At 32.1% G+C, this 17,827-nt stretch overlaps 2 protein-coding genes across 2 annotated transcripts; both read right to left on the bottom strand.

The window, feature by feature from the left end:
• Positions 1–672: 672 nt before the first annotated feature.
• LOC124930864 (peroxidase P7) lies at positions 673–2,028 on the bottom strand. Its single transcript, XM_047471233.1, has 3 exons — positions 1,780–2,028; positions 1,468–1,659; positions 673–1,399 (listed from the first exon to the last, which is right to left on the bottom strand). The coding sequence occupies exons 1-3, from the start codon at positions 2,011–2,013 to the stop codon at positions 839–841; spliced, it is 987 nt and encodes a 328-aa protein (XP_047327189.1). The 5' UTR covers positions 2,014–2,028; the 3' UTR covers positions 673–838.
• A 6,302-nt stretch (positions 2,029–8,330) lies between these two features.
• On the bottom strand, positions 8,331–12,737 carry LOC124931030 (protein NRT1/ PTR FAMILY 5.1). Its single transcript, XM_047471418.1, has 4 exons — positions 12,372–12,737; positions 11,769–11,986; positions 10,150–10,706; positions 8,331–9,325 (listed from the first exon to the last, which is right to left on the bottom strand). The coding sequence occupies exons 1-4, from the start codon at positions 12,475–12,477 to the stop codon at positions 8,434–8,436; spliced, it is 1,773 nt and encodes a 590-aa protein (XP_047327374.1). The 5' UTR covers positions 12,478–12,737; the 3' UTR covers positions 8,331–8,433.
• Between the last annotated feature and the right edge of the window lie 5,090 nt (positions 12,738–17,827).

Genomic DNA, 17,827 nt, shown 5'->3' with positions numbered 1-17,827 from the left:
CTGAAGAACCATGTAACATATTCCATGGCAGTGTCCTTATTTCAACCTCTATTTGCGAGGAACAACAGCTACATAAATATTCAGAGCATCGGTTGTTCTACACGTTCAAGAACGCGGTTCGAGGCCATGAAGAAGGAACTTTTGATGGTCTTAATAAATCGATAGGAGGGTGGTTGAAGACTCCGAGTCTTGCCGCCGGGAACTCTCACATTCTCAACAGCCAAGGAGAACTCATCGGATTCAAGACTCAATATAACTTTTGTGCTGATCTGTTTGGCCATGTCCCATGGACCATGGAGGAATACAGTGTCGCCGGGGACTTGGCCCAACGCCTTAAGAACGAATGCATTCACAAGGGCTTGCCTTCTTCTTCTTTAAACTGGCGGATTGTCATCTTAATCAAACTTCCACCTCTAAATTTTTGGATGTGGCCACTTCTTGAATCCAACAAGGAGAATGATCCTCTGCTGGCTACTACTACACCACTCAGAGACCTCCAACCTAATCTCACTCTAGCGTTATAAACCATGTTTTTTAGGATCACTATGAAACGATCCATTTTAATACATTAGATATATTGCTTTGCATCTCTATTCATTTCATTTTTCTTCAATTCGAATTACCAAGAACGAGGATCTTGTTGCTTTGATAATGAAGGACACGTGAAGAGAATAGGTTTCTTCATTTCTTAGTTTTATTATTCAAAAAGAAAGATACAATAATGACATGATTTAGAAAAAACACACATTCCTTAAACCCTGAATATGATGAAATATAAAGATGCATATATAATTACTGCTGCCCGGATTACGATTGATTGATTGATTTGATTGATTAATTAATTATTAACCCTCCTGCAATTCTTCCTGGTCTCTCCATTCGAACCGGTAAGAGGACGAATATCACCCATCTTGATCATAGCCGCCACAAAATCAGCCGCGAAGCTACTCTGGCTGTTAGCATATGCCTTTACGTTTGAGTCGGTAGAGCCGCCGTTAAAGAGCTGTTGATCTGAGTGAAGCAAACCCTTATTAGCGATGAGATTCTTGTAGTAATTGTTGTCAAAAAATGTTGGGGATTGAAGATCCAACGGTGCGAGATTGTTGTCCCCTGATCCAGTCCTGGAGGGGCAATTGTTCTTCCTGGTTTGGGCGAAAGAAGCGTCGATGTTGGTTTCGTTGTATATTCTTGGTCTAAAAGAGGTGCACCTTGCTTGTCCAATTGTGTGAGAACCGGAGAGAACAACCATCTCCTTAGCGGAGAGGCCGACGGCGTTAAAGCTGGAGATGAGGGCGTTGAGGTTAGAGGTTGGTGGTGGAATACTTGAATTTGCAGCTGCTTGGCTAGCTGTTCTTGCGTCTCTTCTTCCCAATTTAACATTCCAATATGGCCCTCCAAGCTAATATATTCAATAGATCATATTTATTATACATGAATCATGAATGAACAAGTAATTAGTTTACTTACAATGGAGACGGAATCTCTGGCGGTAACGGCAAGCACATCGGCGCAAGAGACGACACCTGGGCAAGCCTTCTCGACGGCGGATTTGATTTGGTCAATTACGTCAAATCCTCTAACGGAGTTAGCATTTGGAGCGGCTCTCTTTTCTCCGGTGAAGCTTGATGTGTCGTCGAGTAGGATGGACCCATCACATCCCTGAAGGTCAAGAAATTAATATGCAACGTTCTAACTTAATTCAAGTGTAAAAATGGTTTACGATTCGATTCTCACTTAAAACACGGGACTGAAAAACATTGATGTGGTGGTAGTACTTACATTGACAAAACAGTCGTGGAAAAAGAGACGAAGGAGAGAAGCGCCCATCCTGGCCTCTTTAGCAATGGCAGAGTGAACAACGGATTTGACAGTAGGGAAGAGGTCTGGGCAAGATTTAGAGTAGAAATTGGTTGAGAGCTGAGCTGAAGTAGTAGTAGTAGTAATGGTGATCAACAATATTACCCATAATGTAAATGTAATTAGAGAAGAAGAAAGACGAAGATTAGAACCCATTTCTTTGAAGATCAATGAATGGTTTTGATCTGTAAAGAGGAGTTAGCTAGCTAGGGAGCTGGGTTGATGAAATATATGTCTTACAAATGGAGAGTATTTATAGGAAGAGAGGGGCTGCATGAAATGAGATTATAGTAGGAGGTGCTGTGTTGTGTTGTCCATGGGCAGGTAACCTAACTTCAAATGAACAATAATGTTGATTGTTGACCGACATTACATGCATCCATAGGTTGATCAGTGTCAACGTTTCAAATTGAGAGATAATAATAATAATAATAATAATTATTGGTGAAAAACCAGAAATTAGGATCTTAGTAGCTTGTTTGATTTAGGTTATTTAATAGGTTTTTTTCTAAAAAAAATTGTTTGAGTAAAAGAAAGTTATCTCAGTTTTTTTTTTTTATTTTAAAAATTGGTCCATATATATTAAAAATGATAAAATCTTTTAAGCACAACGACAAATCATGACATTAGCACAATAGGTTATTGGGGTCTTAACTAGGTCATCGAGAAGAACGATTAACTCCCTGACCGACTCCACCGACTTTTCATAACGAATTTTAGAAAAAGTTGTAATAATATTATTATGAATAATACACATTAGACGTCTACAATAATTTAAGGTCAACAATTTCTCTAAAACTTATTAGTCCATATAAAATAATTGAGATGATAACCCAAATATGTAGATATATCATATTATTATTCGTTTTAAACTTTCAATCTAAACTTTTCAACTAATACTCCATGAAACTTCATTTACTAGTCTCTTTTTATCAACACAAGTATATGAGTTGTGTATTCACCTATCTTATTTAAAAGTTATTTGAGTTTTAATTAGTTGAACTAATACGTTGTTATTTTGTATTTAAAATTTATAAAATATTTTAATATTTTATTTGATTATTTGAGTGATTTAATTAATGTTTGAAAAAAAGGGATAAAGCATTACATGTGAATATTATATATTTTTATATTGGTTTAACTAATAAAATATTTTTTATAATTAAAATTTAAATTCAATAAAAATTAAAGTAGGGATATTTATTCGGTTGGATTAAAAAAAATAATAATCAAACATTATTTCATTCCATTTTTCGCTTAATTAAAGTAGGGATATTTATTCGGTTTGATTAAAATATTATCTATTTAACAAATAATAATATATTTTATTATTTATTAATATCCTTTAAATATTTAAAAATATATATATCTCCTCAAAATCACCTTCATCATATATATTTAAATAAACCAAAACATAACCAGGTTAAAAAAAAATAATAATCCACATTAAACTAACTTCTAGAGAAATCAGTCGGACTATTGGAGCCCCATCTAGACGTACGTCCTAAGTCGTAACCAACCAACCCTATATAATTAATTAACTAGGTTGAATTCAAATTAAAGTCTCTTTCAATTTATAAGGTAATTACAAATTAACCATAATCTTAATTAATTAGTTGATAAAAGTAATTAATTTCCAGTGTGGATAAAAGTAAAGGATTTATCGATCTCAATTGTGAAATCTACGGGATAAAAGTGTGTATCATGATGTGAGCATATAAACAAAGTCTGAGATGAAATACAAAATATAAAATTGTAAAAAGATTGGATTTTTGCATCTAATTAATTCATATAAAATGGCTTCAATTTGAATGCATACATTACATAACATAAGCCTTTTGGATTCTTCTTATAAGTTAGAATTGGACTATTTGAATCCTTTCTTTTTTGCTCACCTTTTAAAAAAGACAAATAATAGTCAAAAGAGAGTAACAAAACAATAATATTAAAGCATCTTTAAGAAATAAGAATATTCTTTACAAAATAAGACTATTGAAAGATTGATATTTTATTTTATTTGAAGATGTGAATAGAAATACATTTAAAATTACTATTTATTTACCACAAAGTATGGTTCTAATTTCCATACACACTTTATTATTAATTAATTTAAGAAGATGCAACATTTTATATTAATTCTCGAGTTTAAGAATTATATATGTAATCAAACAAAATATAAATAATTTAGTACAAGCTGTTGAATGACTTGTCAAGAAATTACATTGAACAAGAAATATGTAAAACCAAAATAAAAAGGAAAACAAATGTGTATCTTAAAATTTATAATTTATTTTAAGAGGGCGGTTTGTATTAGAAATTTGAAGAGAAGTAATTATTGAAATTTTTAGATTGATTTTTTAAAAATATATATTAAATATAAGACATTTAGTAGTAGTATTTATTGGATCAACTTAGATTGATAAACAATAAGTGTCTTTAAATTTTGTTATTGTTAGACTTGAGTATATTTGAATGATTAAATTTGTAATTTAGATTTTATGTGGATTGAGAAATTTTAGTGTTTTGTTGTGTTTGTATGAATTATTGAAAATTTAATTACATTTATTGATGCTAACTAAGATATGACATATGTTGTGTTTTTCAAAAAACTATTTTAGTATCATTTAGTCAAAATAACATCATTTGATTATGATTCTCTTCTCTATAACTACAATTCAAAGCAAACAAAGGCAAGTTAAAAAAATATACATTATATTTATAAAGTAATAATTGTCAACCAAGTTCAATTTTATTAACATGTAAAGTGATTCCACCCAAAAAAAGTAAAATGATATTAAAAAATATTACTTGGAGCAAAATTTCTATGCCAAAAAATAATTATGGGATAATAAATGTCAGATTAACACACAAATTTCTCCAATCAAGTCCACGGTCTCCCCCACAAGACCAGTCAAATTAAAGTTACACGAATAAAAGTATATATTTTTTCATCATACTTCCTTTTTCTGTTATTGACTTATTGGATTAGTTAGGTAAAAAAAAGTTTGATGGTTAATAAATATTATATTTGGAAATTTGTGATTTCAGAAGGAAAAATGGGATTTGGAGATGAAAATGAAGAAATTGCAACCACAATTGTCAAAGTCTAATTAAGTTACTTATAATTTTCTTTTATGAAGTACAACTACTCCAACTCGATCTCCAGGCTCACCCAGTCCAATCTTATCTTTCAGAAATAGGAGGAATTTAGTATGAATTTTGATAGACCTCTAAGTGATCACAATGGAACGGTTCGGGACGAAGAATGCATTTATAATTCTGCTCCGTTTTTATTTTAGGAATTTTTTTAATATCATTCCCGTCCCGTTCGATTTTGTTCGATTTCAAGAATCCCCGCGGGGCACCGTTAATAAAATATTTTTAAAAAAAAATTATAAAATAATATTATATAAACGATTTTTTTAATATAATTTATATTGTATATATTAAAATTTTATATTATTATAAAAAAATACTTATAACTCCTATAAAATATAATGAATAAATAAATATATTGGTGATTAATATATTTAATTATATTTTATAGTGCTCGGGACATAATCGGGGTGAGATCGGGGCGGGGACACAAATACCATCCCCGCCCCATCCTCATTTGGTTTCGGGAAAAAACTGTCCCAAACGGGACAATTCGGTTCGGTTTTCGCGGAACAGTTTCAACTTTCAAATTGTCATCCTTAATCAACCCTAACCCTAGAAGATTCTTCCTAAGTGTTTGAATATATTCTTTTAATACTAGCTAGCTTGGTTAATTTTAATTTCAATTCGTCAACCAAAACATAAATTTATAATTTTTCTTATGATTTTTTTTAAAATTAATATGATCTACATAGTTTTATATCTATAAAGGGAAAAAAAATATTGAACCCACTCAAGAACTATATTTTATAGATATTTTTTGAAAAAATTGTTAAATTTGTGATATACTAGATTTTTGTAGGTTTGATGAAAAATATAAACTTGTGACATATCACAACTTCATAAATAAATTAAAATAACGTTGAAACTCAATCATAATTCCACTTTCCCCCATAAAATACGTAACATTCGCGCAATAATGTTTTAAAAAAATATATTTAAAAAAATTGTTTGATAGAAAAATATAATTAGATGGTAAATTCATTTTATTTTTGCTTAGATGACAAATAATTTAAAGATAAGAGATGGATTTCTATCATGATTCATTATCTAGTCCAAAGATCTTTTTCTTATATTTCTTTGACAAAGTCAGATTTGACAAATATTATTATGACGGTTGAGAAAAAAAATAAAAAACAACTCTATGCCTTCAACAAGGAGAATACTAAAACATTACAAATGTAATAATGTCCTAATTAACTTCTCCTTTAATATTTTGTTGTGATTTTCAACACAAGTTTATAATCTTTGCAAAATATATGAGTTAGAGAAATGATTCTTCCTTAAATAAAAAGGAAAAAGGGTTTATATCAGTAGATATTTGTTATATGCATGGCAGAAAGTTACTTTTCAAATTTATCAAGAAATGTATCACATCAATATTGAGTGGCAGTTATGGTCATAGTCAAAGATAGATAAAAAGGTCAGTTCGTCCAATTAATTTATATTTAAAAGATAATGACTTGTTCTTCCTTAGCTCATTTAATTGATTAAATTAGTGTCACATTTCTAATGATATTTCAAAGTGGTTGGTAAACAAATGCACAAAATTCTTAAATAATAAGCAAAGAGCCTTTAGAAAAGGCCCACATTCTTGACATTTTTTTTGTTGGCTACTCATATCTTTACCAATTACTTACTAGAAAAATGGCAAAATATTAATTATTTTTTAAATGTTCAATTTTTATTTATATAATTAATCAAAATACACTCAAATGAAGTATCAAGACAAAACAAAACTAATAATAACAAAAAACCAACAATGATTTGAAGGATCAAGGTACCACATAGAAGGGCCGCAACATCTGAATCGATCATCCGTCCTATAACATCGACTTCCAACTCTGAATTGACCCGGTATCATTTATTCTTTAAAATGATAAATGGTAAAACATTTATTTGTAAAATAAGGGGACACAACTCCATCAACCAAGTGAAAAGTGAACTAGAATCTAAGATTTTGAGAGTTTGATTGAGTAGAATTTTAATTTTTTTGACTTTAATTTAATTTAAGACGTTTTAAGTAAGAATTAAATTTGTTTGATTTATAATTATTAAGAAATAATCTTTTTTTTCTTATGTAAATAAATAATTTATTTAGAACAAAATATTATATAGTATTTAATATTTTAAATGTTAGTTTAAAAAGTAATATTCATTGCTGATAGTTGATTATATAATGAGTTATTTAGAATTCTAATTAATCAATCTTAGATCAAACAAGCTCTAAATTAATCTCAAACAAACTTCTTAGCAAAAACAAATTTTCTATAACAAACTTTAGCTAGCAGCTGCCAGCAATTTTCTTTTAGTTTTGGGCCTTCTAGCAGTCCATGTTCTTTTTGGCCCGCAATTGATTAGATAGTAGAATTCAAGATTTCTTATAAATAAATTTGGATTTGAAATATATATATTTATTTATAAATTAATTTTAATATGAATAAAATAAATTTCATTTATCTCTCTACAAAAATAAACCCGAGAGAAGTTAAAAGATCAATCTTTCTGGGCCAATTCAATACATTTTTAACATAGGTATCTCTCAATCGTTCTTGGCCAATTCGATACATTTTTAACATAGGTATCTCGTTTCTTTTTTCATCGTGTTAAGTTTTGTTCGGTCCAACCTTATGTTTAGTTAGATCGATTTTTTCTTGAATTTTTATAATCTGAATAATATTTTCAATCGTTGATAAGTCGTTTACTCCTCGTACCATTCGATTGTGTTTGTAATCCTTTCTCGAGTCGTCCCATTCTTAACTGTAAAAGAGACAAAATAATTGAATCTAGAATTATTTTTCATTTTTCATATGGAGGACCCAATCTACGTGTATCCTCTCAATTTCTCACTATTTCGAATATATATATATATGGTGAATTTTCATTTGGCAGAACATTGTTCGACGTTACTTATCAACCATGAGCTAAAAAATAAGTCTAACTGTCGTTCAAAATATTTGGTAGAGATTCTTCCGACACTGTTTCATTGGATTTTCTATATTTCGTATTTGAAAGAACACAAATTGAACAATTGTTGGATCTTCTTAATTGAGAGTTTTATTTTTATAAATTATTTATATAATTTAATATCTAGATCATCAATTATTTTATAAATGTTATATTCTATTATTTACTAATTAATTTTTTATATATAACTTCCATTTAAATTTAAAAATTAATTCCTTATAAAAAAATATAATATTTTAAAATATATCTTAGTTATATACATTTAACAAATTTAATAACCTTTTTTTTAATTCAAACTCAACTTCACCCTATTCTACATATTTTTTTCAAACATATTGATATAATATTTCGTGCAACTAGAGTTATAGTCTTATTATATATTATGCACCAATCCAATCCAATCCAAATAGCATCGGCTATACATGAATTACAGTAGCCATATTAGAAGAGAAATCATACTTGTAGATCTAGCTTAGATGTATCCATGGCCGAACTAGAACTGGAACTGCCTTGTTCCATCATCATCCTCTCAAATCCAATACCCAATGTCGATTCTCTCTTATAAACATACTTGCTTGACGCCCACACAAATGCACATATGTTAAGTGAAGATATAACCAACAAAAACCCATAATAGTAATCCAAGTGAGAATCATTCAGATTCTTCCCAATCCAACTCTTCCCTCCACCGCCTCTTCCAGTCACCTTATCCACCATTATCACCAACAAGCTATTCAAGAAGTTCCCCACTCCAATTCCACTAGTGAAAAACGTCGTTCCTATGCTCTGCATATCCTCCGGTGACTGGTAGTAAAAGAATTCCATCAGACCGATCGCATTGAACACATCTCCCACTCCCAACAGAACGTATTGTGGCATCAACCAGAATATGCTCATGGGCACCTCCTCTGTAGGACCTACTATCCCGTTCGTCCTTATCACCCGCATTCTCCTCACCTCCACTGCGTATGCTGCCGCAATGGCAGCGATTTGGAGGACGAAGCCGATGCCCAGACGCTGCAGGAGGGTGATCCCGTGTGGGTTCCCTGTCTTGCGGCTCATGAATGGGACGAAGTAACGGTCGTAAATGGGGACTGAGATTAACATGGAGATGATCACGAAGCTGCTAAGTGAGGCTGCTGGTATTTGGAAGTTGGAGCTGAGACGACGGTCCAGAGTGGTGCCTTGTTTTACGAAGAGGGTGTTGATTTGGGCCCATATGGTGCTGGGGATTAAGGTTACTAGCCATATCATTGACATTCCCAGGACTAGCTTTGCCGCTTCCACTTGGGTTACTGTGCATGGGATTCTTCTCGTGTCTTTGATTGCTGCCTTGTCCAAAAACCTGGACGTAGATCAATGTTTCTAATTAGAACAAGTTCATATCTATTGTTTCTAGATGGCTCAATCATATCTAGTGTATTATCATCATGTTTGACCAACATAATAAGCAAAACTAATTCATATGGCATCATTGAGCAAGCAAAATCTAGAAGAAATGATTATTAGGTATATTACAAAAAGAAAGAAAGTTAAAAAAAAGAAGCATCAATTGTTCAACCACTGAAACCAGAAAGTGGGTAATGGAAGAAAATGTCAAACCATTTACAAAATGGGCGACCGACCATGAGACGTGTGGGTCCTAATTCTGACAACCAAACCATAAATATAAGTTGTGATTGGTGAATATATGCAAATTAGATAACCAGTGAGTGTTGTCATTTGGCTTAGGACAATATAGGAGAAGGCTTATCTTCAAATATAAGTGGGCCTTACCCATACTACCCATCATGATCTTCTTCTTCTTCTTTTTATTATATGATGAAGTAATAATAATATTAAGAATACTGTACTTTATATTTATTTTCTTCTAAATAATCATTACTCAATAACCCAATATCAAACAAGGGTCAAGACTAATAGGGAGCATTTGTAGCCAATTCAAAAGTAATGATTAGAATTCTTGAATCTCCATTCAAAATTTTATAATCAGTAAATATCATTTCCCGGTCAACCATATAGTTAGCTAGCTATGTAGACTATACAGTATAATATGTCTAATTTCCTGAAACCAACCAAGAGCTTGTTTGATGAAAAAGTGTATTATTTGGATGAAATGAAATAAAGGGTATTTTCATATTGATGTAGAAAAAACCAGTTTTTTCTTACCTAAATACGGGAGTATGATGAACTTGGCGTTCCCCAGTGGTAATATAATGTTGAACATCGAGCTCATGAAGCTTGGAGGGGTCTTGGGGTAAGTCAAGTTTGCGGTTAGCGAATGCAGCAGCTGGGACCCGGAGCAGGGATCTGGCAGGGCTCTTGCATTTCCTGAACTTGTGCCTGTAACGAGGAGTACCCAAGTAGAAGACAAAAAGTGATAAAAGGAGACCCACAGTGGGGATTCCGTAGCCTAAGGCCCATCCCAGATTCTCCTGAATATAGACAAGGCCTAGTGTGGCTAAGAGGCCACCAATAAAGGCACTGAACATCCACCAGTTGAAGAAAGAGATCTTGAGCTTCTTCTCATGAGGGTTGAAGTCATCGAACTGGTCAGCACCAAATGTGGAGATATTTGGTTTGGTACCACCAGCACCAATAGCAATGATGTACAGAGCTGCATAAAAGAATGATGTCTGAGAAGAAGTGGCCTTGTTGCAGATTCCATTACTGCATGTTGGCTTTAAGAATTTTATGGACACTGCCATTGTCAGAAGCACCATACCCTGTTTTTTCATCATTAGTTAATGATGAGTCAATTCAATTCATTCTACCTCAGTAAACCATATTCAGATAAAAAAAAAAAAAGCAGATGAATGGTTATAAGATTCTGGTCACATTTGAAGTCACTCCTAACTAAAAATTTATTAGGAATGACTGGAGCAATAATACAAAGCAAGAAAGAAATTTGCTACAGAAAACTCTCCAACCTTGATTAGACACCATTTAGCAACAACTTGCAAAATCTTTTTCGTGAAATAATTTACATGAGGTGGAAAATGTTCTTCCATATATTTAACTTTTTTTAAATAGTAAAGTTTGTATTAATAAAGTTATCGCGAATTGCAACCTGAATTGAACTGTACGCACCAATATAAGAGACCCACGGAAGAATCAGTACACATCAGGAAAGAATTGAACTTCTCCCATCTTAAATTATAATCTAAAAAAAAAGCAGTTCTATTGGTGGTCTTCCTCTATAATTTATGGGGTTATGACTCACATTGAGATTCAAACCTATGTCTCCTGAACAAAAAGACAGCAAAAGATGAAAAATCATTTTTGAATACCAAAAGGAGAATATACCTTAGAGATGTCGACAATGGGCACTGATTTTTTTGTTTATTTTTAATATATGAGATATCCATTATTTTTATTGACAGTAATGGACCATTTTTTAGGTCCCCTCTAGAAAATTGAGATGATTTAGTTGGCCTCCAGAAGTAGGTGATCCCAAAATTTAGAGAGCCATGTGGCATTTTCAAGGTGAAAATCTCGAATATATTCAATTATAATCATGCTAAAGGGAACATTTTATTTTATTTTTTTGAGAGAAATTAGTTTACTAATTCTTACTTGGTTTTCAGATTCCAGTTAAACTAAATAAAACTTATCAGGCTTAAGGGTAACTTCCATAAAAAAAGTTATCTAACTACAAGTATTTCTAGAAGATTATGGGACTATAGCTAATTACATATATTATCTATTTGTTAATGGCGATTAGATTCCATTTTACACAATATCAAATTAGCACAAAGGTAATTATGAAGAAAAATGAATTGGCATACCACGACATAGATAAGAGATGACAATGTGAAGGTCCAGAACCGACCCAAGTAAGAATCTGCAATGTAAGCACCAATGATAGGCGTCATCCAAACAGCACCTGACCAGTTGTTGACATTTGTCACAGATGAAACTGTGTCTTCATGGAGTTGAGTGGTCAAATACACCACTAGGTTGGAAGCTATTCCATAAAAGGCCATTCTCTCAAATGCTTCGTACCCTGAATCATTCATTTTACATGAATAAATTTATATATATGAATACACTGGTCTTGGTAAATAATATAACACCTGACAATCACTGATGGTTCAAAATATAATTCATGCAGGTTATTGAACATTTCAATGCATCTTTTGCCCCAAACGTAATACAAGAAAAGGATAATAATCAAAAGGCTCGGTTTCATTATATTTTCTTAAAGTTACACAAATCCAACTTACTCCTGATGAGTTCTGGTATCATCCAAAGAAAATCATGTCAAGGGAAAAAGATGTAAATCAAATATAGTGGTTGAAAGTTGAAAGTAAAAAGCAGTTGGAAATATTCAATAAACAAGACTCACTCTAAGAGGAAGAAGGGGGATAAGAGATTGAAGATAAGCTCACCAACAAGAAAAGAGCAGGCTTTCCATTTGCCAGTTTTGGAAGCAAGAACAGGCTGTCCACGAAGATCAACAGTACCATCCTTGGTGTAGTCATCTTTGGCTTCCATTAGAAGGACAGGTTATTGAAAGAAAATTTATTTGGCTAGTCAGACAATGCTAAGGGTTGACACAAAATTGTGAGAACATATATGAGCTTTTATAAAAGTAAAGCAGAAACAGAGTCTTCCAAGTGAGAAATGGATGAAAGAATAGCAAATATATAAATAAAGGTGGTGAACCCACTTTGCTTAGTAGGATATCCATTCAAAACTTTCCTACTTAATGGTCTTGCTTGATTGGATGCACATTATCTGGTAATAAGTCTAGGTCTATTTCACTCTGAGAAACACAAGGTTACTTATTATTTAGTCATTATGACAACTGACAACATATTTCTTCATTATAAATACAACAAAAGTTCAAATAGCCTACTGAACTTTTATCGAAAGATCAAATTACCCACTGAACTTTCATGGGCTCGATCTTCAAATTATTAGATCAATAAGCAAACTGTGAAATTAAAGTCGATAACATGAAAGAAAATCCAAAGTCATTCACATGTTCAATGCGTTTGATTTCATTTTAAGTGACTTACTTATTTCAAACTTATTATCCAACTTGATGACCAAATTGACCCATTGTGGGAGGTCATATTTTAGAGCAAGTTAAATGGGTAACTGAACTTTTATCCTTGTAAATATTCAAAGAAAATAACCAGACTTTTCAATAAGTGAGCTATAGTTATTCTTGTTCTATGAAACTGATTGAAGGATGCTGAAGATCCATATATGATCCTAATTAAGACGCCTTCCTGTCAGAAAGGTTATAGAAACTACAATTGGAAGATGGCCCCATCACCATGTCCCAACTGAAATACAAGTTGACCAAAAGAATGGATCATTGCCATTATATCTATTTTTAATATGATTTGGCAAAAGACAAACAAAAATAAATAAATAAATAAATAGACCTTTGATTGATTCCAATATTCTGATTTTTGGGCTATCAATAACTACAGATATTTCAAAAAAAAAGTAGCTTCTTCCATTCAAAACATTGACTAATGACTATTTTCTCAAAATAACTTTTCTATTGCATATTTCCACCATTTAATGGGTAAAGGAATTCAGAAAGACTTTAATTCTTCAATCCAGGTCACATGTTACTAAGGCTCAGTGAAATTCTACCAGGAAACATGTATTATGGTCACAAGAATTTTGGTACTAAGGCTCTGTGAAAGTCTTATGAACATTTAGTGGGAAAGAGAATTGACATGTGGAATTGTAAAGCACCTGATTCCTCTGCACTGTCCTTCATTTGTTTACTCAACTAAGTGGGGAACATTTTTATTAAAAAAGGTCACAAGGTATATTTAAATAAAAATCGTTTTAGCACAACTACGATCATTTCCCAGACCAAACACAAGTCGGGATACAAGCCTCGATCCCGATTGGATTCCGCATGCGAATGAAAGGGATAAAATTCTATATAAGTACCCTCAGATCCGTGATCAAGTCCACGATATCCCCTGAGGATGAGCACATGGTGCCACTCCTAACCTCTGTCAATGCCATGAAGATAGAGCTAATGGTAAGTGGGCGAGCCCTGATGGAAAAAAGAACTTATATTACGTTCAATCTATATAATCCACTAGGAAATCACAGTTATGGAAAACCATTTTGTGTTGAGTCTCATATCTTTACACATCCCGATCCAAGCCTCCCCCGCATCCCATAATCATACCAGGCATAACCAATTCCACCCCAACGGTAGACCATAGAATTCCCCATATATGAAACACAAAAGGACAATAATAGAGGAACTATCTAAGTATCCATGCTGTATCCCATCTATCTCCTCAAAACAACAAAGAGGCAAGATCCACTGTTCTCAATGGGACCATGAAGCTAGGTTCAGTAAATACACTATTTTCCATAAATTAAAGTGAGAGAGTGAGTTTTCTCAAAAAAAAAAGTGAGAGAGTGAGAGTGATGAATCAACAGAGGAGAAAAGCAATGAAAATTGCATACTAAAAATAGAAAGATAAAGAAATGTCCCAATTAATTAAACAGTGAAACACCAAATGCGTTTTGGAGCATCCAAATTGAAAAAAGAAAAGAACAAAGTTTTCTCGAAGCAATATTCAAGCATCCACTCAATTTTTGTGCCCTACATCATGCCTTAATTACCTTACACTTACCAACCCACCAGTCCAACTTATAATCTTTTCAATTGGGCGTCACCCCATGATCTGTATTATCATACAGAAGAATCCACTTATAATAAGGATAACTTCTACTTAAAAAAACAATGAAATCCCCTAAAAAGCAGCCCTTGTCTGATTCTAAAATGCGAGCCACATTTTTCCACTAGAAAGTTAAGGTCAATGTTACAGAGTATATACATTGATTCATTATTTTGAAGAGAAAACACCAGTCAGAATTTCCATAATACAACATTTGACCACATTTTTAGTGCGATCTTTATTATCTACGAAGTTCCCAAATAAACTTGGTTTAGTTTATGTATTCAAGACTTGTTACAAGAATGTTGATACACTAAAATCATTGTTACACTATATATAGCTCTATTAGCTCTTGTCGCTGTTTTTAAAATATATCAGTCTTGAAAAGGACTGCAGAACGTGAACAACAAGGTTAATGCATATTGGTCACAGAAAATAACATTTCAATGACAATCTAATTAAGTGGATGCCCCCCTTTCCCTAAGTACCAGTAGTAGTCCAGTGAATGGACCACATGAGCAATATGAACAACCATATCTTGCGATTAACTAGTGATGGATATTACTATGATTTGGAAGATTCCTTTTACAGCAGAATCCTTGAGAAGGACAAATAGTTCATGAATATTTACTCAATTTTCATTTGAAAACTAGGAAAACATAACTTTGAGAATAAAAAGGAATGGACTAAAATTCTTGGATTTTAATCATTCAGTTTTTCCTTAGTTTTCAATGCAATCCCCAGACTCTGTTACAATAAGTTCTTTGAGTGAAAAAATATGTTGATCTTTTATTATTCCATCAAGTGATGCAAACAGTCAAAGATGAAATAAAATTTCATATAGAGAAAGTGATGGTTGTAAAAGGAATCAATCTTGGAGTTGGGGATTGGCCCCTGCGAATCACATAGAGATACAAGGAGAACAGTTGCATGTGAAAGAGGGCAATGTCATTAGCACACATCAACTTAACATTTATAGGTTATGACTACCACTCAGGTCCACATTCTAGCTTATTCACTCGGATTTCTTCTAGTTAAGCCTTGAATAGAGAGACTGAAAAATAGAAAGAAAAAAAAAAAATTGTGTGTAAACAGCCTTGGAAATTCTGTACTAATATCATCGAAATGTTGGCAAGAGAAAAATGTTAGAATGAGAAAAAAAAAACTAACCAAATGAATTTGTTAATATGGAGAAAGAAACAATAAAATATTGTATCTTAGTTTTCAGGCCCACCATTAATGTCTGCAACACTGCAAGTGATATCTCACTTTCTTACCCAGCAAAGATTCATTCCAAGTTTAAGGGAAGGAATCTCATTTCACTGACATCCTTCTCTTCTCAGAAGAAATCAGATACATACGTGGAGGTTATAATATTAGTAATAAGTATGATTTTGAGAACAAAATTCACAAAACTCTAGTCTGCCAAATGAACCTAATAAAATGTCAGTAATTATAATTGGAAAGTAGTTTTTTATTAATTAACATCAAATTTCTCTGACAAATGCTTACATAATTAGCTTATATACCTTGTAGAAACCTTATTCTGTAATTAATTTTTACTCTCATGTTATGCTCTTGTCTGGTTGTTGTGTGCTTAAACAATTTTTTTTTTAAAATTTTTTTCAAATAGATCATTTTTAAAAAAATATATATAATTAGCTTATATATATCAAGTAACATGATACCTTTAATCAAAGATCATTGATTTTAAAATCAATTTAAGTACTTTAAAAAGGAGAGAACATTCTATATGAAAATGTTTTGGAATTGCAATTAAAGTAACTTTTCAAATAATTCATAAGGTCCAGTGCTCAAAATCAACAATTGCATGATTATATTCTAAAAGTAAAACCTTATCTTTTTATTTTATTTTAAAGAATATTAATGTATTCCATTTGTTTTCACTTTTCACCAATGCAAGCAATTCATATAGAGAATGAACCCTAGAACGCATCTTGCGTTCTTTCTCTTTTCTAATATATAAAAGTTGAACTTATTCAAAAAATAAATAAATTCACATAAAGGATGAAAACTCTTTTGTAGGTGAATTTTGTGCAAATTCACCAATCACGGTCAAATTAGTAATAGCACTAATAAATCCATGATAACATGATTGAAGGTATGAAGTCAGAATCGGAGCTTAGAACTTTATAATCATGCAGAAAATTTATGATGGGCAGAAAATTTATGAGGGGGTGGATGACCATAAAATGCAAGGTCTGGGACAAAAATATGGAAGGCAGCTTTCTAGTCTGGGGGAAAGGCTACAGTAACGGTGTGTTCCTGGTATAAATAAATAAAATAGAAGACTCAAAAAGGGTTCCCCAGAAACATATGACTAAAATCCATCAAATCTGCATGTTGCCTGCCTTACATAGCTATTTGAGAGTTTCATTATGACCTCAAGGATATCACAGCATAGCAGCCAATTTCTTAGGATGTTTCCTAATGAATAATGTACAGACCTAGATTGGTAGGTTGGCCATTACACATAAAACCAACAAGGGTGTGTAACGTAATATAAGGATATTAAGGTAGTCAGTAGCAAATAAATAGTGGAATATGTATTATTTGGATTAAATAAATAAATAAATAGTGCTCTTCATGCAATGAAATTTACAAATAAAGCAATGTTGACACAGGAGTAAAAATTATAGTTCAAGAAAAATGTTGATCAATAAATGCTGATTGTGTAAATGGTTTTACTAGGAGCACTTGGTACTGTGTTACAAGATTTTGTGTTTTATTTAATAGATTCATCGTGTATGTTGTAGAAAATATGAAAAAAAGTCAACAAATCTCCTCACAGGGAAGATTTTGGTTATGGATATAATTATGAGATGATTTTATTTAAGTTCCTAGGATATGATTTGATTGTAATTGTATTCATTTCCTTATTTGATGAGGGGGAATGTGTATAATGTGGCCTACCAATGTATAGTTTATTCATTCAAAATAATAAGAATGAAATAATAAAGAAAGTAGGGAATCAAGTTGATTACCCCTTGCAAAACCTTTCACCTTCTCAAATATGTCAATATCCAAATTCAGCTACAAAAGAAATTAAGCTCAGAAAAAAAAAGATAGAAATCAAAAGCCTCCTACAACTTGGCAAAGACTTTCTGCTACAGGTTCTGCAGATTCATCATAATTGATTAGGAACTCCATGA

Source organism: Impatiens glandulifera, chromosome 3 (genome assembly GCF_907164915.1).
Source record: "Impatiens glandulifera chromosome 3, dImpGla2.1, whole genome shotgun sequence".
In the NCBI taxonomy this organism is placed as follows: Eukaryota; Viridiplantae; Streptophyta; class Magnoliopsida; order Ericales; family Balsaminaceae; genus Impatiens; species Impatiens glandulifera.
The sequence above is the reverse complement of the archived record's forward strand: the minus strand, read 5'-3'. Positions and strand labels throughout refer to the sequence as shown.

What these genes read in the sequence shown, in the direction of transcription:
- LOC124930864 (XM_047471233.1), bottom strand. Translation starts at nt 2,013, where the DNA reads ATGGGTTCTAATCTTCGTCTTTCTTCTTCTCTAATTACATTTACATTA. An exon ending in TCCACGACTGTTTTGTCAAT is followed by an intron (nt 1,660 to 1,779) that starts GTAAGTACTACC and finishes CTTGACCTTCAG; the next exon opens with GGATGTGATGGGTCCATCCT. An exon ending in CCAGAGATTCCGTCTCCATT is followed by an intron (nt 1,400 to 1,467) that starts GTAAGTAAACTA and finishes TGAATATATTAG; the next exon opens with CTTGGAGGGCCATATTGGAA.
- LOC124931030 (XM_047471418.1), bottom strand. Translation starts at nt 12,477, where the DNA reads ATGGAAGCCAAAGATGACTACACCAAGGATGGTACTGTTGATCTTCGT. An exon ending in AGCCTGCTCTTTTCTTGTTG is followed by an intron (nt 11,987 to 12,371) that starts GTGAGCTTATCT and finishes TGAATGATTCAG; the next exon opens with GGTACGAAGCATTTGAGAGA. An exon ending in CATCATACTCCCGTATTTAG is followed by an intron (nt 9,326 to 10,149) that starts GTAAGAAAAAAC and finishes ATCTACGTCCAG; the next exon opens with GTTTTTGGACAAGGCAGCAA.